This window comes from Pristiophorus japonicus, chromosome 9, assembly GCF_044704955.1.
Source record: "Pristiophorus japonicus isolate sPriJap1 chromosome 9, sPriJap1.hap1, whole genome shotgun sequence".
NCBI lineage: Eukaryota > Metazoa > Chordata > Chondrichthyes > Pristiophoridae > Pristiophorus > Pristiophorus japonicus.
Window position 1 is genome coordinate 37,358,668 of NC_091985.1, and position 15,756 is coordinate 37,374,423.

At 42.2% G+C, this 15,756-nt stretch overlaps 1 protein-coding gene across 4 annotated transcripts in view; it reads right to left on the reverse strand.

Annotated features, from left to right (window-relative positions):
* Nucleotides 1-4,275: 4,275 nt before the first annotated feature.
* mtr (5-methyltetrahydrofolate-homocysteine methyltransferase) overlaps nt 4,276-15,756 on the reverse strand; it is a 119,578-nt gene continuing 108,097 nt past the window's right edge. For all 4 annotated transcript variants that reach the window (XM_070889288.1, XM_070889287.1, XM_070889292.1 and 1 more), the window contains 3 exons: nt 7,830-8,022; nt 7,368-7,480; nt 4,276-5,121 (listed from right to left, as the gene is read on the reverse strand). In XM_070889288.1, the coding sequence (XP_070745389.1) occupies nt 5,038-5,121; nt 7,368-7,480; nt 7,830-8,022 (390 nt within the window). In that variant the 3' untranslated portion in view covers nt 4,276-5,037. The remainder of the gene's footprint in view (nt 5,122-7,367; nt 7,481-7,829; nt 8,023-15,756) is intronic.

Consider the following 15,756-nt stretch of genomic DNA (forward strand, 5'->3'; position numbering starts at 1 on the left):
TGAAATGATCCAATGAACTCTGTATTGTGAGCCAGTGACTAGTGTAACCTGGTCAGTCTTTAATGGCTTCCAGAAGTGAAGACACAAAAGTGAAGTTCAGGTTAAATACTGGGCCGAGCACAAGTGTACAGATGACCCGACCATCTCCAACGGTAGTGCCCCCTGTTGGTAGGCAGACCTTACATACATAAGTCATCATCCTCCGTCTGCTCCACGATGACATGCAAGCCGTGATCCTGACCAATGGATCCACCACATACCCAATCCATGTCCGGACTGGTCAAGCAAGGTTACGTCATTGCACCAACACTCTTGTCGATCTTCCTTGCTGTAATGCTACATCTCGCCCTGAGCAAGTTCCTTGCCGGAGTGGAGCTAAATTATAGAACAGATGGGTATCTGTTCAACCTCCATTGCCTCCAGGCCAGATCCAAGGTCGTTCCCATTCTCTGTCATTGAACTACAGTACTCGGACGATGCTTGCATCTGCACACACTCGGAGGCCGAACTCCAAGCCATTGTCAACACCTTCACCGAGGCATACGAGCATGGGCTTTACGCTAAACATCTGTAAGACAAAGGTCTTCCACAAACCTGATCCTGCCCCACAGCACTATCCCCCGATGATCAAAATCCAAAGCGAGGCTTTGGACAACGTGGACCATTTTCCATACCTCGGGAGCCTACTGTCAGCAAGAGCAGACGCTGACTATGAGATCCAACACCAAGTTCAATGTGCCAGCGCAGCCTTCGGTCGCCTGAGGAAGAGAGTGTTTGAAGACCAGGACCTCTAACCTGGCAAAAAGCTCATAGCCATATCAGAGGGCAGGTATCATTACTGCCCTGTCGACCGAGATGTGGAGTATATACAGCAGACACCTCAAAACACTGGAGAAGTACCACCAGAGCTGCCTCTGCAAGATCCTGTAAATCCAGAGGCAGGATAGATGCACTAAAGTCAGTGTTCTCACTCAGGCCAACATCCCCAGCATCGAAGCACTGACTACGCTCGATCAGCTCCATTGGGCAGGCCACATCAACCGCATGCCCGACACGAGACTCCCAAAACAAACGCTCTACACGGAGCTTCAACATGGCAGGCGAGCCCCAGGTGGGCAGAGGAAACACTTCAAGGACACCCTCAAAGCCTCCTTAACAAAGTGCAACATCCCCACCGACTCCTGAGAATCCCTGGCACAAGACCGCCCAAAGTGAAGGAAGAGCATCCGGGAGGGCGCTGAGGACCAAGAAAACCAAGTGTAGACAGCAGGAGGAGCGTCGACCAACCTTTCCTTCAACCACCGTCTGCCCCACCTGTGACAGACTGTCAGTCCTGCATTGGACTCTTCAGTCACCTGAGAACTTATTTCTAGTGTGGAAGCAAGTCCTCCTCAACTCCGAGGGACTGCCTATGAGGATGATGACTACTCGTACTGTATCTGTAATAAACTATTAGAGGAATAGATCACTAAAAAGTGGCAGTGTGTTTGAGGTGTTGGGATCAGGTAGAACTAGGGGACTACCAATATAAACTGGAAATAGCTGGTAGTGAGGTTGGATGATTGGAAGTTTTACTTTTCTCTGAGAATGATGAAACAGGATTGTGGCAGTGGTACTGAAGACCAACTCTTTAAAGTCTGGTAAGAAGGTATTAGATGGGTTTATGGAAAAAGAGGTGATCTTGACATGGATGGCAAGACTAATTAGACTCTGGAAAATAATTAGAGTTTGGGGGCTTCCTGAAGCTTTCCTGATTTTGATAGATCAAAGGAATATTTGACACAGGATTCTTGAATTGGCTACAGGTGTCACGCCTTGCCCAAGAGTTAGGAGGAAGAGTGATAGCTCTAACCTGGAAATGATATTAGACAATTATGGGGCAAATGCTTATGTGCCTAATGGCTTTTTCCCATCTTCTGTGTATTTAAAGCCTAATCTAAGAACATCCACATCGGTCTTTTTGATTTTGAGGACACCTATTCTGTCTGCTGCTTCTTCTACTCTTTTACGACACTCTTCACTACAGTAGAATGATCTACTTCTGGTGCTGTATCATTTTCACTCTTGAGCAGGACACTAACTGCCCTCAATTTTAGACTCCAGAAAATAAAGGTGCCATTTTATCCAGATTTAGAAAACACCGTTCTTCTGTTAAGTCTTTTGGTGGATTTAAATACTATTTGTTTGCTTTATAAATGTGATTTGAAATAAATACCAGGACTTAACCAAAAACACAAAAATACAATAATTCTAACAATTTTATTCAATACATTAATGAAAATCTGCATTTAAAACCTGAATGTATTCTGGAAAAGACTTGAACTGGAGTTTCTACTCACTTGTGCTAGTGCTAGTTTTTTTTGGCACATTTCCCCCAATATCTGTAACCAGCGTAAAAGAGGGCAGATTTTAAGCGCAAATTGCGTTCACTGCAAATAATTCCCACAATCTTGCACTAGTTTTAAAAACATCAAGCTAGAAGCACAGAACTAGCCACAACCCCAGGTGAATTAATTACTAGAGTTTCCACTAATTTTGCTCGTTTGCAAGCATAAATTAAGCTGGATTTTTTAGGCGCAAAGACATTAGGATTGAATTATTTAAAATTGGGCTACAGAAGTCAGCTCCTAATTAAAAATATATACAAAACTAATTACTTCAGCCATTTAAAATTGGGTTACTCACATGTGGTGGATTGACAGATTTAAAATGCTTATTTTTTTAATATGATAAACCAATTTTCAGTTCTATTAATGAAACTTTACCAAGTTACCACTCATTTTTATGAATATTTTTAAAGCCAATTTAAATACAAAAAATGATTTTAAAAGGCTGTCCTTATGCGCTGGTTCATGGCAGATTATGTGTTCGATATGCAAATGAGTGAGCAGAAACACAAAAAAACCCTTCAAAACGGGGGAAATTTATGCCAGAATCACTGACTGCGCCCAAAGCAGAAACTCTATTCCAAGGAAATTAAATTGCAATGTGAAATCAGAAATGTAATTAAAGATCAGCACATTCATTGAGAATATACAGTGATACTTCGACATGAACAAATTACAGGTTTGACTGAAATGATTTATACATTCAGGATTGTTATAAAGAACAGAACTGTTCAAAATTAAATTTTTATTGCACTTCTAAAGAGCACTGCAAATAGCAATGTAACTGAAAAATATCCTCCGCGATCGAGATTAAAGATACAGGGTGTGCAATATCAGACAGTGTAACCGTTCATATATTAAATACAAATGAGATTTGCCAGATTTAGCAATCACTTTGTTCTATATAAGCTGCCATTAAGTTTAAGATACTAATTTTTCAGGGTGAGCCAAGATGTCATTGGTCTGAATTAAATCAAGCATCATCTTAATGTCAGAGACAAGAAAGTACCTGAGGACTCAGTGAAAAGTTTCAGACCTTCAATCAACACTTGATTCAGACATGTGCAAGTTTATACTTGAACCACACAACAACGAAAGAAGGTGAATGACTGATGACACATCAAGGTGACACATATATATAGTAAATTAAAGAAACTCCTTCTGACCATCAGTGCATAATAAAACCCCAGCTTGTTTATAGCTGCCTTTTTTTTTTTTACCATGGTATTGATCCTGCAATATTTACAATGCCCCTGTTTAATTTGGCATATCATTTTCACACAAAAACAATGCTTCTGAATTTTCACCTTTATGTCACAAGGTGACCCTAATAGCTCAGTGGGTAAATGGTTCTCAACTAGGCAGACCAGGAAAGTCTCAGGATCGTCATCCCTTGTCTGTGCTGAGCTAGCAGATTTCAGCCAGGGCAGTATTGGCAGAACAATAACTAACCTCAGTGTTGCGGGCGGGCGGAAAGAAACCAGCCAGAGTGAAATGTACCTCATCACAATCCCGTCAACCCTGATGGAAAGCAAGAGGATAGCGAGTAAAAACAGGAAACCGGATTGGGCTGAACCGTGATCCTCCTCCGAGACTCTCACGAGGACAGAAAATGGGGGAAAAAGTATCTACCTAGAAAATTATTGTATGAGAATTCACACTTTTTATATATAGTATATGGTTTTGTATATTATACATGGTTCTAGAATATACAATTCTAGAGAAAAAAAAAGTTGCTGTCCTTGTGATTTTAGTTTTATGTTTTTTTTTATTTCCTCCCCCTCCCCATTTACTGTTCTGATCTTTAATAGACTTTCTGCAGCCAAGCTACTGCACGTTTTGAACCAGTTACTCAGCCATGCAACAATTACCCCTTCCCCACACCCCTCCCACCCACCCCCATTCACAAGGCACTGACCATCGTGTACCTGTACTCGACAGGAAGGCAGGTAAGAGAGCTGACCCTGTATACCCACCACTCGATACCATGTGCTCGTGCGCCAACATGTAGTACTTACCCAGTATTAATTTTTGTTATCATTGGTTAAGCACTAAGGAGTTGTGCGAAAAGTTTTACATGGAGAAGGATATTTTCTTTTACATAAAACCTGATTTTTATTCTTCAGTTTAAAAAAAAAAAATCCTAAACTTAAAAAATTATTGTTTGAGATAACTGCTGGATATTGAAGTCTTGGACTTAATTTTGAGGACATCAGAAATTTGGTTTTGAAATCTTGTTTGAAAGGGAATTTAATATTGAATACTATCACTGCTGCTTATAGGGTGATAGAGGTTTGGGAGCTGGGAGTACCCTCTCTGCTGGGAACATTATGACCTGTGGGGAGTGAAAGCCTCAGACAGAAAAAGAAGATTCTTAACATGCGTTATTTAATTCCATTTCTACTAAAATATATTAAGATAGCTGGTGAAAATTTCAGTGAACTCAAAACTATGTATGAGTGGAGTTCTGAAATTTTTTCAGAATTGCAGTTTTACTGTATGTAAAAATACATAATTTTTGTAACATATGAAAACATTATCAGTATTGTCATCAATGAATGCAGAAATTCTAAAATGTTTTTGTGTTTAAGACCTAGTTAAGACGGTTATGGTCAGTGCCTCAATATGATTTGTCTTAAAGAAATCGAGGTCAGTATTCATATCCCAAAATGGGCCCCAGCCATTTCTCAACCTCTTCTAGTCTCATCTGCTTTCTGGCTGTATAATCTTCAACCTGTAAATCAACATCACATTCATATGAATTGCAAAACACCACCAATTTATCACCAGTACATCAACACAAATCAAGATAACTGGCCTGTTTTAAATATTGATCTGCAAGTTCGTACATTTACATTTAAAACAATCTGCTTCATAATGTGAATTTGCATTAAGCAGATATCCAGGTTTAAAAAATCCCTAGATATACAACAGGACAAAATGAAAGCATGTACACTGTTGCATTTGTCAGACTGAATACAGTATTGCAAACATCAAGTTAGGCAAATGTTCACTATATTTAAAAAAAAGATAGATCTGGCGAACTTCCTTCAGTGTAGCAATGCACTGGAAAGTATCTTTGTGAAATGTGCCTGTGTGTTAAGTGGGACAATAATGGTAAATGGGAGCAGGGTTAAAATGATCTTTTAAAAATATTCTTCCTAATTTTCTCTTCTAAAGGCTGGGGTACAATCCCATGAGTGCCAGTTGTCTTCTGGTAACTTACCCAAATGGTGAGTTATTGTTATGGGAGCCTTGACAGGCTATTCAGCTATGGAGGACATCAAAACTGGGTTTGAACCTCACCTGACCTCTACAAACATACTCGCAGCAGGTATCTCTGGATCAGAAGCTGAGCCAATCCCCCGCACTGCCTCAAAATTCCCTCGCAACTCAGGTGCAGTGAAGGCAATTGTAGCATAACTACTCTGCCCTGACTGAGGTCGATAATTTAAGAGTGGAGACTGAACCTGGGATTTTCTTGTGGATAGTTGAGATGTGCAGACCCCATGATTCTTTAAGGAGCTTGTAATAATCATGATAACTCAAGAATGGTATTCTTATGCTCTATTGCCATGTTTTTTTACTTTGTTCTAAAATATGCTGATTTTCTACCATTGTTCATTTTCATAAACCCAAAATTTCTCTCCCCATTGTTAATGGTTTTCCCCAAATTCATTTACTTCTATCCTCATAACACGCCGAGCAAAATGACAGGCAGTGTCCTGTCTTTTACTCCCTGCTCTTTATCTGGCTTTGCAGAAGCTCCCCATCATTATGTTCTCCCTCTACACCTCCTGTTAGAGCAATTTATCTCAACTCTGCTCAGTGGCTGTCCCAGTCAGCTGAGGTGACATTGGGAATGCACCAGAGGGAGAGAATTCAACCCCCAAAATCCACACTGACTGATAACCTGCTATTTTAAAAGCACTGAAACCTTATTGCAAGCCATTTTAATTGTCTGAGTCAGAAATCAGAAGACCAGACCCACTTCAACACCTCAGATAGGCTGACATTTCAATGCAGCGCTTCGAGAGAAAGCGCTGCATTGGCGGAGCTGTTGTACATTAAACACAGACCCCGCCTCCCTGTTCAGATATGCGTTAAAGATCCCATGGTACTACTCAAAAGATCAAAGTCTTCTTAGTGTCCTGGACAACATTCTTCCCTTCAGCAACATCACGGAAAACAGATCAACTAGCCATTCATCGCTACTTTTTGTGGGACCCTCTTATGTGTAAATTGCCTGCTGCACTTGCTTACAACAAAAATGGATTACATTTCAAAGTAATTAGTTGAATATGAAGTGCCTTAGGATGACCTCAGAGATACGAATAAGGCGCTATAATAAATGCAAATTATCCCTTTCATAGTAATGTCCAATACTATTAAAGGAAAAGAAGAAAAGGGCTTGCATTTATGTAATGCCTTTCATGACCTCAGGATATCCCAAAGCGCTTTACAGCCAATTAAGTACTTTTGAAATGTAATTACTGTTGTAATATATGGAATTGGGCAGCCAATTTGTACACAGCAAGGTCCCACAAACACCAATGAGTTAATAGTTAGATAATCTATTTTAATGTTGGTTGAAGGGATAAATATTGGCCAAGACACGAGGAGAATCCCCTGTTCTTCTTTGAACAGTGCCGTGGGATCTTTTATGTCCACCCCTAGGGGGGCAGGTGAGGCCTTGGTTTAATGTCTCATCTGAAAGACGTCACCTGTGACAGTGCAGCACTCCCAGAGTACTGCATTAATAAGACAGTCTGAAACATGTGTGCTCAAGTAGAAATTATTTTTTTTTAAAAAAAGAATGGAGGAGGTATATTTATATTTATGTAACTTTTACAAGAGCCCCATAAAATGCAAGGAAATATTCCCAAATTTGTGAGTTTTGCCCATTTCCCCCAGATTAGGCAGATTTAGCCCATTAAATGCATTTCCTGGAACAGATTGTGACACAATATAATCACCAACCTGTTCTTTAGTAATTTTTCCAACTGCAAAATACATAGATTGTGGACTGGAAAAGTACAGTCCTGAGACTGCAGCTGCTGGAGTCATAGCCAAGGATTCCGTCATTGCAATCCCTGTGCAGAAAATAAAGAAAAACCTTTTCAGCTTGATGTGCACAAGGAGAGAAAACTAAATATCTTTGGTATTGAAATTACGAACAAAAGCACACACATTTTCTCAAATAATTTAACATGTTTATCTGATCCACTTAAAGGATAGAAAATAGGTTCAGAGAAATATGTGCATTGCTGCAACTTCAGCCAAAAGTTCAAATTGAGCAAGAAGAAATAAACACAGTTGGAACAATTGGAAGCTTATACCTATCCATAATATAACTGCTGCTCTTGGTTACGACAATCCTTAAACCCTCAATCAATTCCTGCTGAACAATACAGTAAATGAAAGAGTCTCACACTTGATTACCTGTGCTCTCCTCAACATTGGCTAGTTTCCACATAGTTATTTTTTCAGTGTGATCAGGCTGGCTTGGGTAGCCTGGAGCTGGACGGATTCCCGCGTACTTGATTCTATGCATGTCGGCAGCACCCAGGCTCTCCTCAGGGGAGTAGCCCCAAAATTCCTTACGGACTCTTGCATGCATCTCTTCAGCAAAGGCCTTCAAAATATGAAAATAAAGTAAAAAATCTCCGGAACATATTTTACAGCATTCTACGAGGTAATATAGCCAAGCAGCAAGTCCAACGGTGCATCTGGAAATGGTTAAATAGAATGGTGATTTCTCCACACCGTTCTAATATAGAGCAGAGAGTACCAAATTCTAATGCTGCACTTAGTTCTGCCATTTGACCCTTGACCTGCGTGTAATATGCACTAAAAGCCACATTCCATTTGTCATTTACACAGCATTTAATGAATTCCCTACCTCCCAGGACCAGATTAACAAGAAAGAGCAAAACCAATTTTCTTAGTACCTCCACCCTAACCATTCTCCAATTTCTAGGCTCTCTCGTCATGCACCTCCCTTGGTCAAAGCCATTGAAGATACGACATTCAATTTTCTTCCTATTCATGAAAACACGTGGTCTCTGCTTGGCACACCCCTGTAAGGAGCGTAGCTGAAATACAGCTGAATGTGTGAAAAATAGAGCACTCTGTACCATCACAATGTTGCAGGGATTAACTCGTAAATTATTGCAGAAAAACAATCCGGGTGCAGCCTGGGCAACGCAGTAGTTTCGCACAAAGCCCTTTCATATCTTGTACCTGGATTTGAATCCAGCCCAAACCGAAGGAATTAAACTCTCCTCTTTTGGATATTTATTGAGAGTTCTTCAAGAAATGGGTTTGGAAAGTCTTGCAATGCAATTCTTAGCGGATACAAGTGCACAGCGCTACATAGCACGTCCACAATTAAGCCACCAAATCAGCAATGTCTTTCTCGGAGATGCCATAAAGGATGATTTTTGTTAAATTTTGAACTTTATTCTACATCCACATCCTTCTGGGGTAGAGAATTCCAAAGATTCACCACTCATTGAGTGAAGAGGTTGCTCCTCATCTCAGTCCTAAATGGCCAATCCCTTATTCTGAGACTGTGACCCCTGGTTCTAGACTCCCCAGCCAAAGGAAACATCTTCCCGACATGTATCCTGTCAAGCCCTGTAAGAATTTTGTATGTTTCAATGAGATCGCCTCTCATTCTTCTAAACTCGAGAGAATATAGGCCTTGTCTATTCAATCTCTCCTCATAGGACAATCTCCCCATCCCAGGAATCAGTCTGGTGAACCTTCGTTGCACTCATCTGGCAAGTATATCCTTCCTTAGGTAAGGAGACCAAAACTGTACACAATACTCCAGGTGCCATCTCACCAGGGCCCGATCATAGGCAGTCCCTCGAGATCAAGGAAGACTTGCTTCCACTCTTAGCATGAGTTCTTAGGTGGCTGTACAGTCCAATAAGAGAACCACAGTTTCTGTCACAGATGGGACAGGTAGTCGTTGAGGGAAAGGGTGGGCAGGAAGCCTGGTTTGCCGCACGCTCCTTCTGCCTGCGCTTGATTTCTGCATGCTCTCGGCAACGAGACCCAAGGAGCTCAGCGCCCTCCCGAATGCACTTCCTCCACACTGCCACTTTTTAGTGATCTATTCCTCTATGGCCAAGGACTCCCAGGTGTCAGTGGGGATATCGCACTTTATCAGGGATGCTTTGAGGGTGTCCTTGTAACATTTCCTCTGGCCGCCTTTGGCTCGTTTGCCGTGGACGAGTTCCGAGTAGAGCGCTTACTTTGGGAGTCGCGTGTCTGGCATGTGAACAATGTGACCTGCCCAGCGGAGCTGATCAAGTGTAGTCAGTGCTTCAATGTTGGGGATGTTGGGCTGGGCGAGGACGCTAATGTTTGTGTGTCTGTCTGTCCTTCCAGGGAATTTGCAGGATCTTGCAGAGACATCGCTGGTGGTATTTCTCCAGCGACTTGGTGTCTACTGTGCATGGTCCACGTCTGAGCCATACAAGAGGGCGGGTATTACTACGGCCCTGTAGACCATGAGCTTGGTGACAGTTTTGAGGGACTGATCTTCAAACACTCTTTTCCTCAGGCGGCCGAAGGCTGCACTGGCGCACTGGAGGCGGTGTTGGATCTCATCATCAATGCCTGCTCTTGTTGATAGGAGGCTCCCGAGATAGGGGAAGTGGTCCACGTTGTCCAGGGCCACGCCATGGATCTTGATGTTTGGGGGGGGCAGTGCTGGGCGAGGATGACAGGCTGGTGGAGGACCTTTGTCTTAATATATAATTGTAGTAAATTGCTGATATACTGGTTCAACAACATGGCCCAGAAATCACATGACTGCTGCTTTTAAGACAGTCATCTGTCTCAGATAGCTTTTCAAGAGAAGCTACTTCAAAATACTTTAGTTTGTCTTTGGAACAATAATGGCAACCAGAATTAATGCCCATTACTCAATGTGTGCTTAAGATGTACAGGTATAACGTCCCAAAACCGGAAAACTCAGTACCGAGGCCATTCCGATTTTGAGTTTTTCCGGATTTTGGGGAAGAAATCAGACGTCCTGAATCCGGAAAGTCCTGGGCCGAGTTCAGGTATTTCTGGATATCGGAGAAGAAAATTCGACGCCCCTATTCCGGAAACCCTTGGGTCGAGTTTCGAGTATCGAGTATTTTCAGGTTTTGGAGACAATCAGACATGTCGAATTCAGAAACCCTTGGGCCGACTAAGTGTATTTCCGTATTTCAAAGCATTACATCAGATGGCCCGAATCTGACAACCTTGAGGCCGAGCCAGGCCATGCTGGGCTGCGTAATTTTTTGGATTCCTGCTTGGAAAAAGATATGTACAGCTTAAAAGTCTTTTTGTATGGAAATATTTCCAGATTCTGTACAACGACTCTTGCAGTCTGCACAATGTCCAATTTTCGGACAATTACATGTCTTAGAACTCCGGATTTCGATTGTTCTACCTGTTTTGTGGCATCTCCGACACAGCGAGAACTCCTTCAGTCTCAGGAAGGAAAAATCACTGGAGTAGGAGCGATTTCAATTTTTGTAAACTATTTAGTCCCGATGGGTGTGCTGATTATTTTAATATGGTCGTGCTGTAACTTACAAATCAATCTTTCTAAAGGGGCACGGTCTTCATTAAGAACTGTCTTTTGATTTTTGTCACAATGGTGTTCATTGTGCACAAGTTTTTTTTAACAACACATTTCAAAATGCACATAATAGCAACTAAAAAGACTTTGCCAAATGATTTTCATGAAAGAGCATTTTGTTTAAAGGAAAGTTAGATTTTCCCCATACGTTTCCTGTTGATTTTGGGCTACTCGATACAGTATCACCATGAGTGTTACCCTGCAACTTCTTACTAAATCGCTGTAAAACTACAATGAATTTTAATTTATGCCCTTCAAAGCCATAGGAAGGTAGTGTAGGGGTCCTCTGCGGTCATCCCCCTGCAAAACAGATACACCGCTTTCAGTACTGTTGAGGGGGATGACTCATCAGGGGAGAGCAGCAGCAGCCAAGTTCATAGCACCGTGGCTGGCTCTGCTGCACAGGTGGGCAGGAAAAAGAGTGGGAGAGCGATAGTGATAGGGGATTCGATTGTAAGGGGAATAGATAGGCATTTCTGTGGCCGCAACCGAGACTCCAGGATGGTATGTTGCCTCCCTGGTGCAAGGGTCAAGGATGTTTCGGAGTGGGTGCAGGACATTCTGAAAAGGGAAGGTGCACAGCCAGTTGTCGTGTTGCACATTGGTACCAACGATATAGGTAAAAAAAGGGATGAGGTCCTACGAGACGAATTTAAGGAGCTAGGAGCTAAATTTAAAAAGTAGGACCTCAAAAGTAGTAATCTCAGGATTGCTACTAGTGCCACGTGCTAGTCAGAGTAGGAATCGTAGGATAACTCAGATGAATACATGGCTTGTGCAGTGGTGCAGCAGGGAGGGATTCAAATTCCTGGGGCATTGGAACCGGTTCTGGGGGAGGTGGGACCAGTACAAACCAGACGGTCTGCACCTGGGCAGGACCGGAACCAATGTCCTAGGGGGAAATGTTTGCTATTGCTGTTGGGGAGGAGTTAAACTAATATGGCAGGGGGATGGGAACCAATGCAGGGAGACAGAGGGAAACAAAATGGAGACAGAAGCAAAAGACAGAAAGGAGATGAGTAAAAGTGGAGGGCAGAGAAACCCAAGGCAAAAAACAAAAAGGGCCACTGTACAGCAAAATTCTAAAGGGTCAAAGTGCAATAAAAAGGCAAGCCGGAAAGCTCTGTGCCTCAATGCGAGGAGTATTCAGAACCCAGGAGAGGGCTCTGAGCTAGTTCGAGTGGGTGAGAGCGCAGATGAACAGGACCCCAAGAAAGAATACAAAAGACAGGAGGCAACAGAGCAGAGTAGCACTGGGGTAAGTGTAAACCACAAGGTGATAGGAAGGGACAATATGTATGAATATAAAGGGGCTGCAGGAGGGGTCAAAACTAAAAATCATGATTTAAAAACTAGTATTAAAACACTCTACCTAAACACACGCAGCATTCGAAATAAAGTAAATGAGTTGACGGCACAAATCATTACAAATGGGTATGATTTGGTGGCCATTACAGAAACGTGGTTGCAGGGTGGCCAAGACTGGGAATTAAACATACAGGGGTATCTGACAATTCGGAAAGATAGACAAGAAGGGAAAGGAGGTGGGGTAGCTCTGTTAATAAAGGATGGTATCAGGGCAGTTGTGAGAGACGATATTGGCTCTAATGAACAAAATGTTCATTGTGAGTGGAGACTAGAGATAGTAAGGGGAAAAAGTCACTGGTGGGGGTAGTTTATAGGCCCCCAAATAATAACTTCACGGTGGGGCGGACAATAATCAAGGGAATAATGGAGGCATGTGAAAAAGGAACGGCAGTAATCATGGGGGATTTTTACCTACATATCGATTGGTCAAATCAAATCGCACGAGGTAGCCTTGAGGAGGAATTCATAAAATGCATACAGGATTGTTTCTTTGAACAGTATGTTACAGAACCTACAAGGGAGCAAGCTATCTTAGATCTGGTCCTGTGTAATGAGACAGGAATAATAAACGATCTCCTAGTAAAAGATCCTCTTGGAATGAGTGATCACAGTATGGTTGAATTTGTAATACAGATTGAGGGTGAGGAAGTAAGTATCTCAAACGAGCGTACTATGCTTAAACAAAGGGGACTACAGTGGGATGAGGGCAGAGTTGGCTAAAGTAGACTGGGAACATAAACTAAACGGTGGTACAATTGAGGATTTTTAAGGAGCTCTATCATAGTGCTCAACAAAAATATATTCCAGTGAAAAAGGGCGGTAAGAAAAGGGATAACGAGCCGTGAATAACCAAGGAAATAAAGGAGAGTATCAAGTTAAAAACCAATGTGTATAAGGTGGCCAAGGTTAGTGGGAAACTAGAAGATTGGGAAAATTTTAAACGACAGCAAAGAATGACTAAGAAAGCAATAAAAAAAAGGATAGATAGATTACGAAAGTAAACTTGCGCAAAACATAAAAACAGATAGTAAAAGCTTTTACCGATATATAAAACGGAAAAGAGTGACTAAAGTAAATGTTGGTCCCTTAGAAGATGAGAAGGGGGATTTAATAATGGGAAATGTGGAGATAGCTGAGACCTTAAACAATTATTTTGCTTTGGTCTTCACAGTGGAAGACACAAAAACCATGCCAAAAATTGCTGGTCACGGGAATGTGGGAAGGAAGGACCTTGAGATAATCACGATCACTAGGGGGGTAGTGCTGGACAGGCTAATGAGACTCAAGGTAGACAAGTCCCCTGGTCCTGATGAAATGCATCCCAGGGTATTAAAAGAGATGGCGGAAGTTATAGCAGATGCATTCATTATAATCTACCAAAATTCTCTGGACTCTGGGGAGGTACCAGCGGATTGGAAAGCAGCTAATGTAACGCCTCTGTTTAAAAAAAGGGGCAGACAAAAGGCAGATAACTATAGGCTGGTTAGTTTAACATCTGTAGTGGGGAAAATGCTTGAAGCTATCATTAAGGAAGAAATAGCGAGACATCTTGATAGGAATAGTGCAATCAAGCAGACGCAACATGGATTCATGAAGGAGAAACCATGTTGAACTAATTTACTGGAATTCTTTGAGAATATAACGAGCATAGTGGATAGAGGTGTACCGATGGATGTGGTGTATTTAGATTTCCAAAAGGCATTCGATAAGGTGCCACACAAAAGGTTACTGCAGAAGATAAAGGTACACGGAGTCAGAGGAAATGTATTAGCATGGATCGAGAATTGGCTGGCTAACAGAAAGCAGAGAGTCGGGATAAATGGGTCCTTTTCGGGTTGGAAATTGGTGGTTAGTGGTGTGCCACAGGGATCGGTGCTGGGACCACAACTGTCTGCAATATACATAGATGACCTGGAAGAGGGGACAGAGTGCAATGTAACAAAATTTGCAGATGACACAAAGATTAGTGGGAAAGCGGGTTGTGTAGAGGACACAGAGAGGCTGCAAAGAGATTTAGATAGGTTAAGCGAATGGGCTAAGGTTTGGCAGATGGAATACAATGTCGGAAAATGTGAGGTCATCCACCTTGGAAATAGAAACAGTAAAAGGGAATATTATTTGAATGGGGAGAAATTACAACATGCTGCGGTGCAGAGGGACCTGGGGGTCCTTATGCATGAATCCCAAAAAGTTAGTTTCCAGGTGCAGTAGGTAATCAGGAAGGCAAATGGAATGTTGGCCTTCATTGCGAGAGGGATGGAGTACAAAAGCAGGGAGGTCCTGCTGCAACTGTACAGGGTATTGATGAGGCCGCACTTGGAGTACTGCGTGCAGTTTTGGTCGCCTTACTTAAGGAAGGATATACTAGCTTTGGAGGGGGTACAGAGACCATTCACTAGGCTGATTCAGGAAATGAGGGGGTTACCTTATGATGATAGATTGAGTAGACTGGGTCTTTACTCGTTGGAGTTCAGAAGGATGAGGGGTAATCTTATAGAAACATTTAAAATAATGAAAGGGATAGATAAGATAGAGGCAGAGAGGTTGTTTCCACTGGTCAGGGAGACTAGAACTAGGGGGCACAGCCTCAAAATACGGGGGAGCCAATTTAAAACAGAGTTGAGAAGGAATTTCTTCTCCCAGAGGGTTGTGAATCTGTGGAATTCTCTGCCCAAGGAAGCAGTTGAGGCTAGCTCATTGAATATATTCAAGTCACAGATAGATAGATTTTTAACCAATAAGGGAATTAAGGGTTACGGGGAGCGGGCGGGTAAGTGGAGCCGAGTCCATGGCCAGATCAGCCATGATCTTGTTGTGTGGCGGAGGTGGCTCGAGGGGCTAGATGGCCTACCCCTGTTCCTAATTCTTATGTTCTTCTAAACCAAGAGAACACATGTTGTGGAGTGGGGATTTGTTCAGAATAAATCACTGATGCTATATTGTGACATAATCACAGGTGTATCAATGAAGGACCTAATATTCCCGAACTACAAGTTGAAGGGTGGAAGATGCCTGTGCGTGGATTTTTTTATTAACGTGTGGCGGCCGTTGCACACCAGCCTCCATACGGGCTTGACAGAGCTCGTAAGTTTCAGGTAGGAGAAGGACATCGGTCCATCTAGCCCACATTTCCTAATAACTTGAATCCCATTTGATAAGAACAAGTCTGGTGCATTTTTGAAACCCATTAGAGTTTTTTTTTGTTCCAGCACCCATGTCAATCATCTGTTCCAAATACATACCAACCTTTTGGTAAAAAAAAAGTTTCTTCTTCATTTCCTGCATTATTTCATTGTCTTTAATTTGTAAATACAGGTACAACGTCTAAAATCCGGAATCCTCGGGACAGAG